This window comes from Staurois parvus, unplaced genomic scaffold (genome assembly GCF_062004578.1).
Source record: "Staurois parvus isolate SC_StPar_1 unplaced genomic scaffold, SC_StPar_1.0 ptg000117l, whole genome shotgun sequence".
Lineage (NCBI taxonomy): Eukaryota > Metazoa > Chordata > Amphibia > Anura > Ranidae > Staurois > Staurois parvus.
Genome location: NW_028317913.1, coordinates 1,408,526 through 1,432,644, shown reverse-complemented (window position 1 = coordinate 1,432,644; position 24,119 = coordinate 1,408,526). Strand labels below are relative to the sequence as shown.

Below are 24,119 nucleotides of genomic sequence, written 5' to 3'. Positions count from 1 at the left end.
CTCCTCATCCAGTAAGGCAGAAAACCCACTGGAAGACTTTGACCATTTATATTTTATGTAGGTCAAAGGGAAAAAAAACTGTCCTTATCTGCCCTAGCTGCAACCTTAACCCCTTAATGACGAAGGTCATATCAAATCCTAACAAGTAATTCAGATCAGAGTTTGAACCCACATGAGCTATCCCACAAGAAAGGTGTCACCATACAGAGCCAGTGGTAAGTAGTTGAGGTATTCCCAACCCCAAAACCTCAGGTATGTGTGACTGTGGGGTGGGGAATGCCTTGGCTGCTTACCAATGGCTTTGTGTAATGATGGCTTCCTGGTGGGATAGCTCATGTGGGTTCTAACTACAATCTGAATTCCTAGTTGGTAGGTTCAAACTAGAATCCAAACATGCCTGAGCTCTTTCCTGCTCTTAACGCTCGAACCTAGTTTTGCAATTTGGAATGGGTTAGTGAAACTGTACATATCTCTGTAACTGTTTAAGTGTATCCAGGTGAATTATACCATAGTTTTTTTTAGCACAAATTGTGCTTTCATTTAGTTGTAATGGATCCCTTCATATTTTGTTTTATTATCAAATGAAAACTGTCCCAAAATAGTAAAGAAAAAAAAAATGCCATTGCAATGATCCACCACTAGAAAAAAAAAACCTGCCCCCTACTCATGATGATTGTGGCAATACCGCATATGTGTGGTATTTGTTCTTTCTACCTGTAGTAGGATACACAAAAGTGCACATTTTTGCTTTTTTTTTTTTTCTTTCTTTTTTTAATATCGTGTCTAAACATACTGACGCTAACACTCACACTGACTCAACATCTAAAACCTTTTTTTCTCTACCTAAAACACACTGTCACTGACACGAACACTTATACTAACCTAGATCAAACGCTTATCTACAGTTGTGGCCAAAATTATTCAACCCCCAATGCTGTAAAGGGGTTTAGGGACTATAGTGTACATTTGGAATTGTATTCAGAATCAAATCCTACAAGGACGTTGTAACTACCCAAATGCAACTAAAATGACATCAATTGTTTATGTAATACAGTAGTAAATGGTTCTTATGTGGTTTCTTCATTGCCACAATTATTCAACCCCTTAAAGACTACCACTCTGAAGAACAGAGGTTCATACAGGTGCTTTCCATCAGGTATTGAAAACACCTGTGGATGTCACCGAGCAGCAATCAAGCATAATAAGCACCAATTAGGCAGCTTTAAAATGACTGTGATACTCAGCTCCTTCTAGACATTTACTGGTGTGGTTACAAACATGGTGAAGGCAAGAGAATGGTCCAGGAAGACAAGAGAAGAGGTGATTTCTCTTCACAGGAAGGGCAATGGCTATAAGAAGATTGCAAAGATGTTAAACATACCAAGAGACACCTTAGGAAGCATCATTCGCAAATTCAAGGCAAAGGGCACTGTTGAAACGCTACCTGGTCGTGGCAGAAAGAAGATGCTGACTTCGACTGCTGTGCGCTACCTGAAGCGTAGAGTGGAGAGAAGTCCCCGTGTGACTGCTGAGGAACTGAGAAAAGATTTGTCAGATGTGGGTACAGAAGTTTCAGCCCAGACAATAAGACGCACACTGCGTAATGAAGGCCTCCGTGCCAGAACTCCCAGGCGTACCCCCTTGCTGTCTCCAAAGAATAAGAAGAGTCGACTGCAGTATGCCAAAAGCCATGTGGACAAACCACAAAAGTTGTGGGATAGTGTTCTGTGGACTGATGAAACAAAATTAGAACTGTTTGGGCCCATGGATCAACGCTATGTTTGGAGGAGGAAGAACAAGGCCTATGATGAAAAGAACACCTTGCCTACTGTGAAGCATGGTGGAGGGTCAATCATGCTTTGGGGCTGTTTTGCTTCTGCAGGTACAGGGAAGCTTCAGCGTGTGCAAGGTACCATGAATTCTCTTCAGTACCAGGAGATATTGGATGGAAACGTGATGCAGTCCGTCACACACCTGAGGCTTGGGAGACGTTGGACCTTTCAACAGGACAATGATCCCAAGCATACCTCCAAGTCCACTAGAGCATGGTTGCAGAGGAAAGGCTGGAACATTTTGGAGTGGCCATCGCAGTCACCAGACTTAAATCTGATTGAGAACCTCTGGTGGGACTTAAAGAAAGCAGTTGCAGTGCGCAAGCCTAAGAATGTGACTGAACTGGAGGCCTTTGCCCATGAAGAATGGGCGAAGATACCCGTAGATCGCTGCAAGACACTTGTGTCAAGCTATGCTTCACGTTTAAAAGCTGTTATAACTGTAAAAGGATGCTGTACTAAGTACTAAGATTGAATGTCACTTGGGGGTTGAATAAAACTGATAATGCTGTGAGCACAGAAAAGACATTTGTGGTTATTTCATTATAACTGTTATGTTATATTTGTCTGACCTACAAGTGCCTCTTTAATGTAAATGTAAGCAAGATGACTGAATGATCAAAAGCAATGTCAAACTGGCCAAAACACTCAATTTCAGTGGGGGTTGAATAATTTTGGCCACAACTGTAGTTTATTATTTATTTTAATTTACTCAGATACAATGGGTGGAATTTTTATTAAAACTGGAGCAGACATATTTTCTATGTCTTTCTCCTCTTTTCCTTTCTTGTTCTCCTTTTTTTGGTTTTTCCGCTCTTGCTTTATGCAGGGTTTTGGGAAGTTAGGGTCCGACTGTCTTTGGGAATGGAAAGTGCTAGCCGACTTATGCCTTTTCTGCTGAGCAGATTCTGACGATTCCGCCATGGCTTCACCCCTTTTGAAAGTACATTCACAAAATATCCTAGGCTTTAATTCGCCTCAGAAGAGGTCTAAAATTTTCCATCACCTCAAATTGCAACAAATTGATGTGGTATGCTTGCAGGAAACAAGGTTTTCCCAGTCCTCCGCCCCACGGTATCTTTCGCCTCATTATCCCATTTTCTACATGGCCTCGGCTCCTGAGAAACGACAGAGTGTTTTGATAGCTTTTAAATGTAATCTCCCCTTCGTCTGTGTTCAGAATATAGCGGGCAACATGGGTAGGTACTTTCTCCTACAGGGCACCCTCTAGGACCAGGAGGTCATTGTCTCCTATTACGCCCCCAATTGCTTTCAGCTTAATTTTTTCTCCCATCTTTGCACCATCATTTCCCAACACTCCAAGGGTCTTCTCCTTCTTTTGGGAATTCAACTGTTACATTGGATTCTGCTCTAGATAGGTGTTATCCCTGGGGGGCGGCACTTTCTCATGACTTAGTGTTGGAGGAATGTATGCGCTCTCTTTTGCAGACTGTGGTGCTGGTGGACGTTTGGAGGGAACTTCACCCAGCTGAGCACGTTTTCACGTTCTGCTCAAATCCCCATAACAGTTTCTGTAGAATTGCCCACATATTTATGCGCGTCCAACAACTTCCCTTAGTCAAGTGAATAATCTATCCCTTCCTTGCCCTGGTCAGATCACAACCCCCTGGTTCTACTCCTTGCCCTTTCAGGGTCAGCACGGTGCCCTTTTCACTGGTGCATTGACGAATCTTTACTGACCATTTAGGTTACCTGCCAACAAATAGAATCCTTCATACGTACATATTTCATGGTGAACTCGGGATCTGTTTCTTCGGCAGTGCCCTTGTGGAAGGCGCATAAAGCCACGGTGCCGGGCCATATCATACAGCTAGCTGTGGTCCAGGAGCGGGAGAGTCATCTTTTGGACCTTCATTCTCTACTAGCATCTGTGGATACTTGTTGGAAGTCGCACCCATCTGCGCCCATAAATGAACGTGGGATGCTCTGGCTGCAGAATTGGACCTGCTTGCTTCTTTGGAGGCTGAACGGTCCTTGCGTTGGACCAAACATAAATTTTATACTTGTGCTAATAAGCCGGGTCCAATGCTGGCTAGGAAGCTCAACTCTGCGGGGAAGCCCCACAGACTGCTCCGGTTACGACATACATAAAGCTTTTAAATCACTATCCTGGGATTTTGGCCCTGTACTCTTCCCCCTTGGCTACAGTTAAGTACGCAGTCTGTTTCTCTGATCCTTTTCCTGTTTGACGAGGGACAAGACAGGGATGCCCCCTGTCCCCACCGCTCTTTGTCCTGGCACTCGAGCCGCTGGCTTTAGCGCTGCGGGCTGATTGTAATATATCGGGGGTTCCATATGCGGGACAGGAGTTTAAGTTGAGCCTCTTTGTGGATGATGCCCTCCTGACTCTCACCAATCCCTTGACGACGCTCCCAAATTTGCAACAGGGCTTACACGTTTCTCCTTGATTTCGGGTCTCCGTATTAAACTGGTTAAGACTGTCGCCCTCAATATTACTTTGGCCTCAGATATGGTTTTGCACCTACAGTCCTACTTCCCTTACAAGTGGACTTCCTTTGGAATACCTCGGTATTCGCCTGCCCCTACCTATGGCTCTTTGTTTGCTGCAAATTATTATCCATTGCTTCGCTCTGTGTCTTCTCTTATGCACTTGGCAATTCCCGCACCTGTCCTGGATAGGACTGATTAACTCTGTGAAAATGACCATCCTGCCTAAATTGTTTTATAATTTTCATACCCTCGCAGTGCTGGTTCCTCCTCATTTTCGCCGGTTGATTCAGGCAGGGATTATGCGCTTCATCTGGGCCGATAGATGCCCCAGAATCTCCAGAAATACACTTTTTGTCCATAAACTCCAGGGAGATCTCAGAGTGCCTAATGTAGCCAAGTATTACCAGGCAAGCCAGATTGCCCCCCCCCCCTTCCTGTCTATGGTACACGCTTCCTCTGATATTCCTCTCTGGGTTCTTTTTGGAACTACTTAACTGCGACTTAACTTAACCATTGCAACATCAACACTTTTATGGCTTCCCCGTGCCCTACGCCCAATGACACGGAGTCCGATTTTGCTCCATGGCTTACAAGTGTGGGACTCTGTTCGCTACTCCAGTGGTTTGATGTTGCCCTTTCTACCCTTTGCTCCCAATAACTAATAACCCTCCTTTTGCACCGGGTTTAGATCAACCAGCTGTGTTCTCTTGATGTGTGGTCAGTGGTTTCTCGCAGGTGCGACACTTTTTGACTTCAGTCCTTCCCACCCACCTGGAACTTTCTTCGGGAATCACGGGATGTACCTCAGTTGGAATTCTTCCGTTACCTTCAATTGCGGCACTGGTCGACCTCACTGCGTGGCACTTCCGCCTTTCCATATTATAAAACTGCCTTTGAACAGCTTTGCCTAAAACGTACAGGTGACCCGAATCTTGTTTCCCTACTTTATGCATGCTTGATTAGGCGCTCAATGCATACTTCTCTATCATATGTTGCTCAGTGGGAGCGTGACTTGGGGGCGGTCGTGGATCTGGAGGACTGGAATAAGGCCTGGTTGTTTATATTTAAATGTTCATTTAATACAGCCACACTGGATGTGGCATACAAAGTACTGTTTCTTTGGTATTGGGTCCTGGCTCGTATAGCCCAGGCGTACCCTGCCTATAGTGCTGCTTTCGGGGTTGCTGCCTTCATGGAGATGGATCACATATATGGTGGTCATGCTCGAGACTGGTTAACTTTTGGTCCCGCTTGTTTAGCCTTATTTACACCTTGTTCCATCTCTCCATACGCTGGAAGGCTCGATATGCTTTGCTTCATTGTTCCATACTGGGCCTGTTGGCTCATCAGCAGAAGCTGGCTTCCTTTTTTGTTTTTGTCGGCCACTAGAACAATCGCACAGGCCTGTAAAGGATTTTGTTTTGTTTTGTTTTGTTCCTCTTCAGGGGGTGCGGGACCGTATGATCACTCTGATGCTCAATGAACGGATGTCGAGTATCCGTAATGATTCCCAACAAAAATGTTTTAAAATATGGGAGCCGTGGTTGACCTATGCCTTTCCCACGCTCCCCCCCGGCTAGTCTGGGTTTATGATGCTGTACAGTATTGGTGTTTCCGGTTCCCTGCTCCTGGTCTTGTTTTCCTCCTTTTTTTTTTTTTTTTTTTTTCTTCCCTCTATTTCCTTCTTTTTTTTATTGTTTAATTCTGTGAGGCGGTAGATACTTGCCTTTGGCTGGAATTTGTGTTGGTGATATATCACTGTTTCACTATTTTTATGTTTTCTTTGCCATTGATAGCCCCTATGTGGGCACGCCTTATGCATTGCTGGTGTTACAGCACTGTTCTCTGTATTTTTGTTATGTGCTATTGATAGCCCCTGCGTGAGCGTGTCTTTTGCTCTAGTTCTTTGTGTTAAATTGTTTGAAAACCTTAATAAAAACCATTGAAAAACAAAACTGGAGCAGACATTAACTGGAGCTGCTGTGCATGGTAACCAGTCAGCTTCTATCTTCAGCTTCTTCAGCTAAACTTTAAAAATTAAAATTAGAATCTGCCATCTACAGATGCTTCAGAATTTTTCTGCTCCAGTCTTAGTATATTTCCCTCAATGTATCTTTTCCTACTCACAAGAAACAGTGCTGGGGTGGGTTTTCACAGTAGTGATCACTGTGATTGTCTAAACGATTAAGCAATAAAACATTGAGTACATAAGTTGCACAGAATGACTGGTGCAAGGCTGCAGGCCTGCAATCCTAAAGGCATTGGCAAACCTTTACCCAGTCAGTTGTAAGCAATCTAATTATGTAAATATTAAAGCCTTTAGGACTTGCATTGTGACATTGATTTCTAGATAACATTGACATTTCACTAAATGGTTTTACTCATTATCTGGGGTTGCTCTGATGTAATCATCATTAACCTATGTGTTGACTATTGGATGGCCACAAGCTTATTAGAAAATGCAGTGGTAAGGAATTCCCATAAACTAGCTTAATATTTCAGAAGGCTGTCTGTTCCATATAAAATAAACATGTCAGCCTTTTACAAGTTTTAACTTGAAAATCCTCCCTAAGAACAGGCAGCACAAGATATCTGCTTTTATAGGGAATTTGTTCAGCCATTCTCTCGAGTCCATTTTGTATATTCAGGCTACATTCATATTCTGTTTGAATCCAACCACATATAACTAAGGGGAGCATCTTACAAGGTTTTAATGAGTTAGAACAGTGTTTCTCAACCATTTTTCAGTCAAGGCACCCTTTAATAAACCACACTGTCTCGAGGCGCCCAATTCTAAAATGTAAAGACCTAAATTTAATAGTTTTACATAACGTTGCAACATCCCTATATGTAGGGCACCCAACATTGGAGGTGATTTATTCTAACAAAGCTAATACACCTTTGTATACTGGTACTGATTAGTATTCCACCATTCTTCTCCCTCACTCAGTTAAATGACCCCAGTGCTGATGGAGAGGGGCGAGCAAAGATGTAGGCGCCTGATGTCCTCCTTCTCAACCAATTACATCATCGACCAATGGCTGCCATCACAGCGCCCAAGGTTGTAATGCTGCACTTGCTGGCTTGTTGACATTTTTGGGTTATTTGGGGCAATTTTTAGGCAATTTGCCAAGGCACCCCTGAAGAACCCAAAAGGCACCCTGGTTAACAAAGACAGAGTTAGAATACACAGTAAGAAAGTGGTTTTGCGGTTTCATACAAAAGAAAACCGAGAAATGTACTAATGGACTGGGGTTGTTTGCAGTAACAGACAATTGGACTTTAAGCCAAAAATATGAGGTAGTACTGCTTTTATTTCAAGGCATATAGGCCCATTTCAAGGTGTATAAAGGTTCTGGCGAATCTCTAATACATCAGAAGACACTACCTCGGTCTTTTTTGTACCTTGGTGAACTTGATTGTTATTTTACTCTGCTGTAATCTAAAATGAATAATATTAAAGTTTGCTAAGGATATAGCCTAACTTGGGTCATGAGCTCTCTGTGTTATTTTACACTGACTGCCTGCGTTAGCAAGTCTCCTATGTGTGCCTCGCTCGTTTAGTTTTCATTTTGTTGTTAGGGACCCAACTCCCCGATTTCTTGGTGAAGCCCTGCCCAGCTGCCATCCGCCTACTATCTTTACTGGCAAACGTAATATAGTTTGCCAGTAAACCTGGCTCCAGCCCACTGATTCTACCTCCCCTGCTGCACTCCTATGGAGGTCTCACCTGGACCCACTCACCCAGGCCTAACGGTCGTAAAGGTGGTGGGGTTGGTCTGCTCCTGTCACCGCAGAGCACCTTCCGAGTCCTCTCAAACCCCCCCTCCCTATCCTTCTCCTCCTTCGAGGCCCACTGCCTCCGACTATTCTCCCCAACCCCCCTGAAGATTGCTGTGATATACCGGCCTCCTGGATCCATACCCCGCTTCCTGGATGACTTCTCCTCCTGGCTACCCTTCTTCCTCTCCTCTGAGCTACCCACCATAATTCTTGGGGATTTCAACATCCCTGTCAACCTCGACAACCCGGACACAGCCCGTCTCCTCCACCTAACCTCCTCCTTTGCACTTGCACAGTGCATACAATCCACCACCCACTCCGACGGAAATATCCTGGACCTTGTCTTCTCCAACCGCTGCGCTCCCCACAACCTCAATAACACCCCCTTCCCTCTCTCTGACCACAACCTGATCACCTTCTCTATCTCCTCGTTCTCCAACGCCTACCCCTCCAAATGTCACACTACTACCAGCCGGAAACTCCGCAACCTTAACCCTGCCTCCCTCCACTCTGCAGCTGATCAACTCCATGACCGCATCCTCCCCCTGTCCTGCCCCGACTTGGCTTTGACCGCCTACAACAATGCGCTCTCAACAGCCCTTGACTCACTAGCGCCTTTAACCACACGCAACATCAGACCCCGACCGCTCCAGCCCTGGCAGACTGATCACACCAAAACCCTCAAACGACAAAGTCGTGCCCTGGAGCGACTATGGCGCAAAACCAAATCCCAACAAGCCTTCACCCGCTATAAATCTGCCTTCCGCACCTACACCTCCTCCCTCCATGCTGCCAAACAGGCCTACTTCTTGACCCTCATCAAGGCCCTCTCCTCCAATCCTCGCCGACTCTTCTCTGCCTTCAACTCTCTACTCTCTCCACCCCCACCTCCACCCAGCACCTCACTCACTGCCCTTGAGATTGCCAATCACTTCAAAAACAAAATTGACACAATTCGCAAGGACATTGCTGCAACTCACACACCCTCTCAACCCGTCCCCTCTCACACAGCTACCCCCTTATCCCCCCTCCCCCTCGACATAACCCTCAGGGACTTCGTCGCTGCTCAAACTCTCTCCAACCCCCTTCACCCTCACTCAGCTACCCCCTCATCACCCCTCTCCCACGGCCCCACCACTGCTCTGACCTCCTCTTCCACCCCACCCTACATCCCTCATACTGAAGCTCCCCCAACACTCCACACCTTTGACCTTACTACCATCGAGGAAGTCTCCAAGATCCTCTCTGATGCCCGCCTCACCACCTGCCCCCTCGACCCTATCCCCTCACAACTCCTACGACCTTCCTCCTCCTCCATCCTACGCTCCCTCACCCACATCTTCAATCTCTCCCTCTCTTCAGGCACTTTCCCCTCCCCTCTGAAACATGCACACATCACCCCCATACTTAAAAAGCCCTCCCTGGACCCCAATGACCCGAACAACCTCAGACCCATCTCCCTGCTCCCATTTACATCTAAACTCCTCGAGCGCCTAGTCTACATCCGCCTATGCTCTCACCTCAACGACAACAACCTCCTCGATCCCCTACAGTCCGGCTTCCGTCCCCTACACTCCACCGAAACTGCCTTACTCAAACTCTCCAACAACCTGCTAACCGCCAAAGCTAACGGCCATTATTCAGTGCTCCTACTCCTTGACCTCTCTGCGGCCTTCGACACAGTCGACCACCCCCTCCTCCTCAAAAAACTACACTCCCTCGGCCTCAGAGATTCTGCTCTCTCCTGGCTCTCATCCTACCTGTCACAACGCTCCTTCAGCGTTACCTATAATGCTACCACCTCCCCCTCACTCCCCCTCTCTGTTGGGGTCCCTCAAGGCTCTGTCCTCGGACCCCTTCTCTTCTCCATCTATACCTCCTCCCTTGGCCAACTCATACACTCTCACGGCTTCAACTACCACCTCTATGCCGACGACACACAAATCTATCTCTCAACCCCCCACCTCACCCCCTTGGTCTCAGCCCGAATCACACACCTACTGAGCGACATATCAGACTGGATGTCGCTCCACTTCCTTAAATTGAACCTCTCCAAAACCGAGTTTCTTGTCTTCCCCCCAGCCCGGACACCACCGCCCATTGATTTCTCCGTCACATCCAACAACGCTACCATCAAACCCGCCCTGCAGGCCAGAGTACTGGGTGTCATTCTGGACTCCAACCTATCCTTCCAGCCCCAAGTCCAATCTTTAACAAACTCGTGCAGACTCCACCTCCGCAACATCGCCAAAATCCGCACGTTCCTAACCCCAGAAACCACTAAACAGCTCATCCACTCCCTCATCATATCACGACTCGACTACTGCAACTCCCTCCTCACTGGCCTGCCTCGCCGCTGGCTATCCCCACTTCAGTCGATCCTGAATACGGCTGCCAGACTCATTCACCTTTCCAACCGCTCTGTCTCCGCCACCCCCCTCTGCCAATCCCTCCACTGGCTTCCGATTGCGCAACGGATCAAATTCAAAATCCTAACGCTGACGTACAAAGCTGTCCACCATACTGCCCCGTACTACATCTCTGACCTAATATCCAAGTACCGCCCAGCACGCACACTCCGCTCCTCACAAGACCTCCTTCTCTCTAGTTCCCTGGTCTCCTCCTCCCATGCCCGCCTCCAGGACTTCTCCAGGGTGTCACCCATCCTCTGGAACTCCCTGCCCCAACCCATCAGATTATCACCTACTCTCCTCTCCTTTAGGCGCACCCTGAAAACCCATCTCTTCAGGGAAGCCTACCCCACCCCCTGCTAACTTGCCGACCTCCTCGACTCTTCCTACCACTCCATCCCCCACAGCTATCTCCTCCTGTGCCACCATCCCCTCCCTCCTAGATTCTAAGCTCGAAAGAGCAGGGCCCTCGATCCCCTCATGTATCGCATTGTATTGGTATTGTTCTGTCACATGTTCTGTCTCCCTTTGTAATGTACAGCGCTGAGCGAACTATTGGCGCTTTATAAATACTGTATAATAATAATAATAGTAAGTTACAAAAGATGAAAAGCTGGAAACTAATGTACCAAAAAGTATGTATATGAAAAACTTTATACAAAATTGTATATATTTGTACAATTCTGTATAAAGTTTTTCATATACATACTTTTTGGTACCTTGGTTTCTGGCTTTTCAACTTTTGTAACTTAGTAGATTATGTTTGCCAGTAATGATAGTAGGTGGAGGGCAGCTGGCAGGGCTTCACCAAGACAACTGTTTTGTCAGATGTTTATTGCTGTCTTTTTTTTTTTCTTTTAATTTTTCATTGACGAACTTCCACCAGGATAGTAAAAGAGGGGTAATCTACACAACGTGACAATCAAAATGACACTTTTTTGTTAAAGTTGCACTTTAAAGAAAGGTGACCAAAATGAACCCTATATTCATGGAGTGGTTTCCATGTAGGTTTGTCATGCATCTGTGCTCACACTGTGTACTTTCAGTAAGGTTCTGCACAGTTAGTTTTACCAAATTATTCTTCTTCTCTATTATACCCAAATGTTTTTTGTTTCGTTTACTGTATTATGTTAACACACCTGTATTGCTGTCCCATTATAATATAAGTAATGATAGTCTTCTACTTGCAGGCTCTGTTCCTTCGAATTAATAGCAGCTGCAGGCTTCACTTGAAGAGTCAGCTGTGTCACCTAAATGTCACCAATGACGGAGGGCCACTGCACGGGTGAGAGTTCCTAACATTTTACAGCAGCAAATAAGGGACATAAGTTGTGTTCTTTTGCAGAGACATTTTCTTGGTTTTTAAAGCTTTTTTTTTTTTTTTTTTTTTTTTTTTTTTTTTTAATGTGTGTCAGCAGAGACTGCAGAGCTTAATTCTAATGTATATTTTTCAGACTAATGATGGCACCATGTTATCTTGTGGTTTGTTTTTTGTTTTTTTTGTTGGTTTTTATTTTGGATTGTGGAATAATGTCTAGTTATTTAGTGTATCACAGCCATTTTGATATGTTGCTGTAAATAGTGTACATGACCTTTCAATATGACAGAAAGCTACATATTTTGTAGTTTTCATTATAAGGCAAAAGCGATAAAAAATCGTATTCTATCTAAATGTTTCCAATGCATCCTTGCTAGTAGAATATGTATTGGGCTTTATTTGCCCCAGTTCTGTTAGATTTCTAAGCTGTGCTTAATTTGTTTCATCCTCACCGCCATAACGTCAATAATAATCTCTTGAAAAATTTATACATATTAACATGTTTGTCTCTTAGATATAGGACTTTGTTACTGGGCAGTGCAGCTTGATATTTCTGGTGGTCTCCTGCCAAAATTGCCACTCCTTTACAACCCCATCAACATGCACATACATATAAAACATTAGAATGGTCATGCATAATTAGGCACCTATTGTAAAAAATTCCTAGGTTTCTCCACAAGCAATAAACGTGGAAGAATAATCTAACGGCCATCACCATTTTAGGGAAACCTACCTACCCCCCCTAAGAACTGTACTTGAGCCACCTCCATCATAACATCGCCTACAGCTCTCACCTTTTGTACCACCTCCCCCTTCCTTTAGATTGTAAGCTCCATGAGCAGGGACCTCCTGTTCCTTCTGTACTGAAATGTGTTGTAATTGTACTTTCTCCCTTTATATTGTAAAGCGTGGCGCAGACTGTTGGCGCTATAGAAATCCTGTATAATGATCATTTTAAGTTCAACTCTAAAGTGATGAACTTTACAAGATTTTTTTTTTTTTGTCTGTTGCGTGACACAGGAAGTTGCAAACCTTTGGGTTATACGATCACCTACAGGAAGATTGGGATTTGGCAACCAAGAAAACCTGTAGGCTAGCCCAGAATTCCTCAGATTTTACTAATGTCCAAAGAAGCTGAATGCTAAAAAAAAAAAAGTAGATTTAGTCTTAAATCAGCCAAGCTGGGAAATAACAATTTGTTTTCTCTTAAATTAAGATTTGTGTCTATGTAGCTGCAGGAGGTCTCTTTGCTTTCTTTCAGCTACCCAACACAGTGGTATTCAAACTTAACTTATGGTCTTACTGTGACCATAACTCACTGTATTGGACATCTTCGGATAGGCCTGGAAGTAACATCTAGGTAGTAGGCCCAGCTTGAATATTTTACAGACTTGTTCTGGCTTTCCACTTCCAGAGCTGTTATAATTGCCTTTGCACGCATTGTAAGTGGGCCATTTAGTCCAGGCACCAGAATCTCCCTCATTTTTACTGGTTGCTGCATGCCTATTTTGAATCCCCTCTTTTTCTACTGGCTTGGCATGGAAGGAATTAATGCTGACATTCTGCAGTGCTGGCTGGGTCCCCCAGAAGAGGAGGTAGGAGTCCACTCTACACAATACTATGGCACCAAGAAGGTAAATGTGTGGGTTTTTTTTTATTTTAACTAAAAAAACTAATCGGCCTTTACAACCACTTTAACTAGCAGTTTTATTCTCCAAGGAACCTTTTTTGGCTCTAAATAGGGACAAGGTGGTTTTGAGGCCTAAACCTTCCTTCCTGTGTATATCTGGTACATCACTTCACTAGGGCTGTTAATGCTTCTTTGGCATTTCAGCATCAGGCCTTTTTCCCCAAGGAAATAAAGCTGCCGCTTGGTTTTCCGTTGACATGTTATGCCAGGTGGAAGTTTCAGTTTCTTCTAATGCTAGCTTTTGGTGTAGTGTTCTTCAGAAGGCTTATTGACTTGCAGGCAGCCCAGAGTTCCTGCTGTTAGGTGAACCTGATTGGCTGCTGTTTGTAGTGTTTTGCACCTCTTAGTTGGACTGCATTTGGAGGTTTCCGAAGGTTAAAAACTACCGGTGTCCCTCAATGGACAAAGAAAATAGGATTGCTCTCATACATACAGTACCGAAGAATACTTTCCTTGGAGTCCATTGAGAGACACAGATATCCACATATGGAGATATCCAGAGCACTTCTGATATGTAGATTTTGTGTTTGTGATCATTCTCTTGGTACTTCTTTGCTACAGACTGATGCATACTAGTAGTAGGAAGGGTTATACCCTGGGCTGGTCTACAATATTTTTGTCTGCCAGTATCCACTCCTCCTATGAATGACAGTTTAAGTTGAAGGTTTAAGGCTTCCTGTGTCCCTCAGTAGACTCCAAGAAAAAGATACGACACTGAGTTTAGGAATCCAATTTTAATGTGTTTACCATTTACAATTTTTGGTATCTTTGTTTGCTGGTTTGCAGTTTTGAGGCTAGATTTGTGTTTGTGTGCCTCAAAAAATAAAACCTGTATATTTTACAAAAAAAATTTAGATTTCATATACATTTTTATGGTGATTTATTGGTGATTTCTCACTTCCCGTGGGCAATGGGAAATGATTGCCTAAAGCGGTGTGTGACATTGCTCTACCCTTCATCTTCATACTTTATTTACAATCCATCTTTTTTTTATTTGCAGAATGGTAGCTGCAGATATTGCATTCTACACTGGAAATGTCCAGGCTCTGAAAGGACTCAAGGACCTCGATCTAAATATGGGGGACATTTGGGAGCAAAAAAGGTGATGTTTAACCAAAAGGAAACACTTGCCTCCCCAGGACTTGAAGTGCTCCACACAGGACCTTAATGTTCACTTCCAAAGTACAAGCCTGAACCAGCCTGCCTGTCAGGAATCACCCTTTACTACATTAGTGAACAACAAGCTATTCACTGGATGACTTTCTATTTCTAACCGCCTCAGGTTTCTTTGGACCAAATCCAAACAAGCGCATGGCTGTAACACAGCTTCCCTTATGTCCACTCTCTTGTATTTATAAGAAACAAGATCCCCTCCTGCTGAAGGCTTTCAGTGGTTTCTCCTCGTCTTGATGGAACAGACTCCACTCAGAACTCCGAGCACTTTCATTTGAAAAACTGTTTCTTTCTTTTAACAAAATTCTGTTGTGTGCATAACGTAAATCTGACAGCATTAAGGATAAAAGATGTACATCTAATAAGCTTTATTTGGGCTGGTGAGCAGGGGGATGGAAGTAGCAAGATTGCTTTGTTCATTATTTGTCCTCTGACACTAGTTCTTTTCCCAAGCTCCTGTCTGCTGAACATAAAGCTGGAGGGGCAAAGATGCACTGAGCATATGTTGGTCTTTTAGACCTTTGTCAACTCTGGTCCCAAGCTTAAAACACTTTTTCATTAACAGCAGTTATGTGGAGAGCTCCTGCTTTTGAAGAGGGAAAAAAATCTGTGAAGAGTGGAAACAGACATTGTAAGCGGTTATTGTTCTAAAAGTTTTAGTATACTTGAAAGCATCTCTTATCCCGTAGGCTTCTGAACTCCACCAAAATCAGAGTGTTATCGTGGCAATGCAGCAAGTATAGGTCACAATGAGTTTTTACCATGGCAGTCTATGGCTATCATTTTGCATCTTAGAACATCACTGTTAGGTGTCATCAAAGTATCCACCCTTTGTCTCTTTAATGCATAGGAAGCAGGCTTAACAGTGGGATGGTTTTTAGCATGGGTAAACTGGACTTAATAAGCCCAATCTCTGTACATATTAAGTCTTTCCAAAATACTTTAAACTTTCAAAGCTGGTTCCAAAAACAAGGACATCAATTATATGCTTTTTTCAGCTCATTTGCAGCACAATTTCCCCAAGATTGCTGATGCTTTTTATTGTGTTTTTTGAAACTGGAGTTGTCATGCGTAAGCGGTTCTAAATACTGAGAACTATGCTAGTCCACATCAGGGTCAGTTGCAGAGGTTTTCCACATGTTTGTGGAAAGTGATTGGAGCCTAAAAAGAAAAAAAATAGTCGTAGACGTTTAATCAGGCATGTCAAACTGGTGTTAAAACTAAACTATCTACCATAATGGTATGTCGGTGCCTGCACATAACTGACATCTTCATGGGCACTGGTCGGGGCCCTGATATCCAGAGCACTTCTGATATGTAGATGTCAAAAGCTGACCTGACCTCTTCCACACCCTCCTATTGGCAATTATTGGACTTACTGGGGTCTATTAGGCTAGTAGGGAGATGCTAGAGGGGGGCATTCTCCATAAAACTTTTCCTCCAAACTTAATGTTGTTGCTGAGAAGCTCAGAAATAAATCGGTACCTTTTCAAAGTTGCAATAATCAAATCCATTAAATAATTTTAAAAGATTGAATATTTTATTATAATAGTACAATGGGTATAATAATCCCTAGGGTGCTTAAAGTGGTTGTAAAGGCTCAAGGTTTTTTACCTTCATGCATTCTATGCATGAAGGTAAAAAACCTTCTGTATGCAGCATCCCCCCAGCCCCTTTAATGCTCACCTAAGCCCCCTCTTGGTCCAGTGATGTGCGCTGGAGTCTCGGCTATCCCAGCACTCCCTCTCCTCATTGGCTGAGATAGTAGCGTTCACTATTGGCTCCTGTCTATCACAGCCAGTGAGCCAATGAGAAGAGAGGGGGCGGGGCCAAACCACGGCTCCGTGTGGGAATGAACACATGGAGCAGCGGCTGGAGAGTGCGCATGCTTGGGTTCCTCCATAGCAAGCTGTTTGCTGTGGGGGCACCTGACAGGAGGTAGGGGCCTGGACCGCCAGCAGGGGACCTGAGGAGAATCCGGACTGCTCTGTGCAGGTAAGTTTAGACATGTTTGTTATTAAAGAAAAAGCCTTTAGAATCACTTTAAGGATATTTTCAGGTATGTGCAGTTTCAGTAAAACTAATGGAGCTGCTATGGCAGTATCTTGCACTGTTCTATGGCCTGTTTGTGTTTGACATCTCTGTATTAAATGATAGGCAGATCAGGGTGTGCCCTTGTTGCCACTCTAAAACCATAATCAAAAACCATTAACGATTGGCTCAGCACATTATGGGTTGTTAAACAGGAGAGCATCACAATAATATAGTCCTTGTACGAATGTGGGTTGATTTTTGGAGATCTTGACCCCTTCTTGTTCCAGCAGAGCACATCAGGATACAGTATATGTTACTCAGCTGCCCTGCAATCAGCAGTGATGAGTGGGAGGTGTGACCTCTTGATTTGTACTTGCCTTGTATTCTAATTTGTCTGCTGGGCTGATGAGGGATGACCTGAAATGTCCCCAGTTTTATATAGCAGCTATGTTTTTGAAGCAGAACTTAATGATTTTGGATTCTTTACAAATCTTTGACCTCTGCTAGGATTGTAGTAACTGCACATATTTTTCATTTTACTTCCCAGCCTCACTGTTACATTGGTGCATGTTCCTTTTTTTTTCTTTTAAAGAATGCTGCTAATGAATGTATTTGTGTTCCTACCTGCAAGTGGAGAAAAAAAAATGGAGTCCAATAACACTAATTTTTCATGCATAGGCTAGAAGTTTAAAGAAATACTATTGGCTGCTAGGAAGAAGGCCTCCGCTTTACTATTATAGGATTCCTCTAAGGGTTGGGATGAGAAATGTAGTAGACGGTATGTGATGTACAGGTACAGTAACTCCTGCCTCTCCTGTGATTGACGGGGAACAGTCTAGGCACAGGATCCAGAGCCTGCCAACCTTTGCTCCATTAATCTCAGTGCCCCAGTAGGACCATTCCATAGCCGTGGTGCTGTGATTAGCTGCACGATTAGGAAAGCTTGGGGAACAATGTGGTAAATTGCTGGTATTTTCAATCAGTATTTTTGTACATTTTTTTTTAATTAGGGTATTTTTGCCTTTGCCATATTTGGTGGGGGTGAAAGTATTTATTTGCAGTATCTGCTATGGATGTTTGTTATGTTAATATTTTCAGATTGCATTTTTAAAGTAAATTTCAATCAATTAGTTTTGCTCATGTTTTGCTTTAAAGAAATGTCTGTAGTCAGACAGGGGATGTCATATTATGTACACAGGTAAAATACCGTATATATGATCCTGATGGCAATTTGTATATAAATTGTGAAGTGCCTGTCTGGCAGATAAGTGAAAATATCTAGAGGTTATTTTGTATTTTGTGTCACTTCTATGCCAAAGAGGTGGCTAGCAGCACATATAATTCATCTCTGGCCAGAAGACGGCAGCAACTTTGGACACAGCCACAAAAGTCTCATTGGCTTGCTGAGATAGCCAACATTCAGAACATCAGGATGATGCACTGTAAAAGCACTCCAGTATTAAGTGCCTGTGTATAATTATGAAATAGAAACTCCTCTTATTGTTTTACTCCAAAGTAAAATGAGTGCCTACCTTTCAAACTGTGTGGATTTGGGCTTTGATTTCTGAGACTCCGTTGTTCTAGAAATTTTAAATCCATGCATTAGGGAGTACATATGAGTTTTTGTTTTTTTTTCTATAGAAAAGGTCAGTACACTAAAATCTGAAAACTAGAACAAACCAGAACAGTACAGGACAGTGTAGATAAAACACACTGTAAAACTGCAATTTATTTTTATTTTATTAATGAAATAGCAGTGACTTGATCAGAGATTGTAACTTGGCATGCCAACCTCCATTGGATGTGGGTAACAATACATTTACAATCAAGGTTGATTTGTCTAGTTACAAGCTTTGGTCACGTTGCTGCATTGTAAGTGCAATTCATCTTTATTTTATTGAATAAAGGGTGTTTTATATGCACTACCTGGTGTACTCTATATTCTACTTTTCACTGCAAGCTCCACGTATATCTAAAAGGCATATATAGCTGGTAAAGAAGAGCAGACTGCTTTAGTTGCAGTGAATCTCACCACATCTCACCACATCTCACCACTACACCAAAATCTGATACTTAGTATAACTATTGAAATCTTAGGAAAAAAAAAAAAAAGCTTTGTCTTCAGAGTGGTGAGGGGATATAACCAATGTCATGTTTATATTGCTGATTAGAAGTCATTGTGTGAACTCCTTTCACAAATACTTGGTCCAAGTCACTAAATCAGTACAAAGTACCTACCTTACATTTAATTTTAGAGTTTTTAAAGTCCAACTGAAGTTGCATAAACAGATATACAGTCAGATAGACTTTATATTAATAACCTTCATTCTCATAGTTTTACGTTGGCTTTTCTGTTCTGTTCTGCACAGCAGCTGTGCAGAGTCTATATATGACTGCACAGTCCAATAGGCAGCAGATGTTGGACCCACTTCGGTAAAACAGCCCCACAATCTCAGTAACACATGACAAGAATTGACAGGATATGTAATTAGATCTTAAAAGATTTATGGAGAGGTTTTTTTTTTGGAAGTATTATATTGCTATAGAAATGCCCATTCAATCAGCAAGCCTCTTCCACCTACTCAGTTTAATTTAACTTTTGCCCACTCAATTTAAGAATTGGAAAAAAAAAAAGAAAAGAATCGGCTGGTGACCATTAAGCTCAACTCCTACAATTCAATATCCCATAATGTAAACAGCTTTTTAACAAAATTTTATAAGACCTACTGAATTTGACCCTCTGGGTTTGAAGTTATGTTTGCGTGTTTGAAAACGAACTTAATCCTACAATACAGGACACAGGCATCTTCTTCATACACCATGGGTTATCGGCTTGTACCTTCAGGTGATTGGACACTGGTGCCTCCCCTATAACCCTACCTCACTCCAGGAGTCCTGAGTTTCTTGCTAGTGTCTGTAGGTGATGGACCTCTTCTACCCTCTAAAAGAAAATAATGAAATGGTGAAGCTGGTTTCTCCAAAGTATTCTTCAATCAACTTAACTGTTTAGAGAAGCAGTGTATCTGGATTCGTGCAACCTCTATAAAACCTTGGTAATCATAACACTCTTTGGATATGGCCTGTAATGTTGCTTCAGGCACCCAATCCTACGTAGGAAACTCACATTGGCCCTTGGCGCAATGTTGCTATACAGGTCCTGGGCCACGGTCCATCACAATGGAACCAAGTTCCTGAAGACACCCTCCAGAGGTATGTCCACCGTGAAGGGCAAAGCTTGCACTTTGTACACAGTCCAGTGTCGTGAGCAGGTAAGACAGGGTCACCATGTATCTCTAGCTGTTACTGTGTAAAACGGGGATATGTTTGAAAAGTTTACACTGTAGAGTGAATACATTACAAATTTGGCACTAAAATTCATCTGCTCAAAGCTCAGTCTCAGGAGAATGACCAGGTGTTATATCACACCACTGTTTGCACACTTTAATAATGCTTCTGCCCAGAGCCTTATAAGGTACTCAGACACTGTGATGCGACCCCTCCACTGGAGCAGGAACCAGTCTTATCACCAGCTACAGCATCTGATTCTAGCTCTTTCAGCCACACACCAGGAGGCCTATTTGACTAAAGCAGAATTTTCTGCATCTATGTCACAATTTCTTGGACAGATTATAGCCTTAATTCAGCTTACTTTGTCTATAGTACCAAAAAACACGGAGTCGGACCCAGATATGCCTGTCCTAGGTAATGCAGAACCAGAGAACAATTAATACAATGTCGAAGCAGGAAACTTCATAAGCTTTCTCTCTCTCAATGCCATATTGAAGAAGGAGCTTCCCGCAATATGCTTTTTGATGTTGAAAAGCTTGTTGTCTCTATACCTGTACAATGTCAAGGCATTTGCGTACACTCTCTGCCGTCTTGCCATGCTCCTTTAGGACTAAGCCTTGCAAAACATTCCCTGTCCACGAACCGGTAGAATGAGCTGTCTATGATGATTGGGAAACTTTAGAAAGGATTTTTACTTCCTCAAAAAATCTTTGTCACCTTTTTTCAACTGGATAGAGTTTAGCAAAGAGATGGGTTATACCTGTGGTTGACCCTGCAGTGTCTATCAAACATCTCACCGTACCCACTGAAGATGTTCTACCTTTAAATATTCTGTGGACAGAAACATTGACTCCTTAAAAGTTCTCTTCACCAGGCATGTCTAGCTCTTGCTGCTTTTTCAGTATGTCAAACTATAGCTACAATAACTGGACCAGGACAATGAGCAACCATCATGGCCCTATTTTTCAGGATCATGCAGTTGGAGTTACAATTTCTTCCATCTTCTCTTCTTTTGTGGTATAGATGTCTTGGAACATGTCATAAAACATCCAGAATGGCTTCTTATATGCTATATGGCTAGTCATATGCACAGGATTCTCAGGCTAAAAGACTGGACAGCTGAACCTGCATGCAAACGCACCTTGTGCATATGCCTTTTCAAGGAAGACACCTGTTTGGTGAGGCACTTGATCAATTCATTAAAGAAGTCACAGGTGGGAAAGTTTTACTTCCTCAGAGAAGGGTAACAAAACCTTCATCTTCAGGTGCTTCTACCTATTATAAACACAGAGCACCTTCAAGCTCCTCCCAGGCTTCGACTTCAAAACCTAGGTTTAGCCCTTCATTCCAGCACAAGGCCTGACCCAAAGAGGCCACCAAGCCCTCTCCAAAGCCCTCTTCACAATGTAGGGGCACTCTCACTCATATCTGCTGCAGATTTATGGATTAAATAGGTGGTTTCAAATATTTACTAACTAGAGCTCAAAATGCGTCCTCCTCAAATCACCTAAAAGACTGCCCAATGACAGTCAGATTTGCAAGTCCCTTCACCACCTTTTTCCCCAGATAATCATTCTGCCAGTACTGCTAAAGCACAGGTCCAAGAGATTTCATTAAACCGGTCTATGGTACCAAAGCCTAACTGAGGTATCCATCTTAACCTGGACTTAAACTCCCTCAGCAAATTCCTTTAGGCTAGGTTCACCCACACAGAAGAATGCAAGCGGGTGCCATTAATTATAATGGCACGCCGCCCGCACTGGAAATCGCAACCGCACTGGGAACCGAGGTTCCTGTGCGGGCTGCAGTTTCCAAAGAAGTGCAGGGACTTCTTCCTTGCGTGTCCCAGGGCACAGGAGTCTATTTATATCAATGGGCCCTCGTGCCCGCGCAAATTGCGGCCTGCAAGAATGCACATATGTGAACCAGGGCTTACCCAGGATGTTCACAAAACTCCTGGCATTTTTCCTGTCTCTTCTCAGAACTCTGAGGACAGACTAGCTACATAATCTTATCCTGCAAGATATAAAGGGGATGCTTCCTTCAGGAGATGTTCAAAAGACTACTTACTTCAGACCTTTGGCTTGGTGGTCAGCTTCAGGATCTGTTCTACAACCTTCCATTGGTCTTGAGTATCTGGATGCAATTCTAGATAATTCTCAAGAAAAGTTCCTTCTTCCGGAAGTAAGGTCTTTTTCTAAGGCTAATATTTGACAGCGTAGACTCCACAGAAATCCCACAGTGAGATTCCCCATCAGACCTTTGGGTAAAATGGTTGCCTCCTTAGAGACAGTGCCCTTTGCCCAATCTCACAAAATTCTGTCTAAACTTCTATCAACATAGATAAAAGTATGTTCTTTCCCTGCATTTACCCGTACCTCTTTTCCTCTGCACAAGAAATTCCGTGTCCAGTGATTCACCACTTCACCTCCAAGGAAGGGACAGCAAGCATCTAAGCCAACAATAGCTAGATGGATCAGACAAGACATCGCCGTAGCTTTTGAGCAGTCAGGGGTTTCAGTTCCCTTACACCTGAGTGCTCGCTCTACTAGATCGCTGGCGACCTCTTGGGCAGAGAGGGTTGAAACGTCGATTGAACAGATGACCACATGGACAAGCCAGGACACTTTCATGAGATGCTACAGGGTAGAGATGTTGTCACCTCAGGACCTGGCGTTCGGCAGGAAAGTATTGCAGGCAGTAGTCCCGCCCTAAGGTAGGCCTGCGTTCCTTGCTTCTCGTCTCAGGTGTGCTGGCCTGGAAGATGACTAGAGAAAAATACCAGTTACACTTACCGGTAACGGTGTTTCGGGGAAATCTTCCAGGACGGCAGGCCTACTTCCCACCCATGTTTGGTGTTTGATCAAGTGGAGGCAAAATACATTCAAGGTGCGGGAATACTCTTGCATAACTGAGGAGTGGAGGGAAGGGCGGGGAATTTAAACTCTGTTGTTTTGACTCTGTTTCCTGTCAGGTGGAGCTAGACATCTCTAAGGTTTGCCGTCCTGAAATATTTCCCAGAATTGCTGTTACTGATAAGTGTAGCTGGTATAACCCCCCCCCCCCCCAGTTTCAACAAGTGTGTATGTAACCTCTTTATGGGCTCAATCCACTAAAGAATATCTCATGAGATATTTGAGTCACATGACACATTTCCAATTATATAATGAGATGCTGAAGATGTCAATTCAATATCACCTTATGAGGTATTTACCTCAAAAAGCAAAGATGTAAATACCTCATAAAACAGTGTTAAAGTCAAATCACTAAAGTAATTATGTTATTAAATGCATGAGTTAATTCACCACTAGCCTACCGGGCATTTATACCCCCTTCTTTACCAGGCCAATTTTCAGCTTTCAGCGCTGTCACACTTTGACAATTGCGTGGTCATGCAAGATTGTACCTATATGAAATTTTTATCATTTTTTTTCCTCACAAATAGAGCTTTCTTTTGGTGGTATTTAATCGCTGCTGGGCACATTACTTTTTGTACTATAAACAAAAAAAGTGCAAAAAATTTGAAAAAAAAAAAGTTTGTTTCTATTATAAAATTTTTCAGAGGTAATTTTTCTCCTTCACTGATGTGCGTTGATGAGGCAGCACTGATAGGTGTCACGGATAGGCAGCACTAATGAGGTGTCATGGATAGGCGGCACTGACTGGCACCACTGCTGGTCACTGACTGGCACCACTGCTGGGCACTGACTGGCAGCACTGATGGGCACAGGTGGGTGGCATTGCTGGGTGGCACGGGTGGGTGCACTGATGGGCACAGGTGGGCAGAACTAGTGGGTGGTACTGCTGGGCACCCATCATCAGTGCCGATCCCTGCTCTGACAACTGCTGGTTCTCGGCAGTACTTTCCTCACGATCTGACAGCGTGAGGAAAGTGCAGCTGAAAACCGGCAATTGCATTTCCCGGTGATCAGCGTGTCATTGGACACGGCTGATCACGTGGTAAAAGGCCGCTGTGATTGACCTTTTACCACATCACGTGATCAGCTGTGTCCATAGGACACAGCAATCACGGAGATTGCCGAGTGCGCTCCCACGGGGGCGCGCAGGCGAGCGCGTTCTGGGAGGACGTCATATGACGCCCTCCCAGAACTGGCCGG

The 24,119-nt window shown here is 43.6% G+C and overlaps 1 protein-coding gene across 4 annotated transcripts in view; it reads left to right on the top strand.

The window, feature by feature from the left end:
* The window catches only part of VPS54 (VPS54 subunit of GARP complex), a 137,552-nt gene extending 118,917 nt beyond the window's left edge, over nt 1-18,635 (top strand). For 3 of the 4 annotated variants that reach the window (XM_089672003.1, XM_089672005.1, XM_089672004.1), the window contains exons 22-23: nt 11,689-11,783; nt 14,507-18,635. In XM_089672003.1, the coding sequence (XP_089528129.1) occupies nt 11,689-11,783; nt 14,507-14,612 (201 nt within the window). In that variant the 3' untranslated portion in view covers nt 14,613-18,635. The remainder of the gene's footprint in view (nt 1-11,688; nt 11,784-14,506) is intronic. The other variant, XR_016311983.1, reaches the window with a different exon arrangement.
* The last annotated feature ends 5,484 nt before the right edge of the window (nt 18,636-24,119 follow it).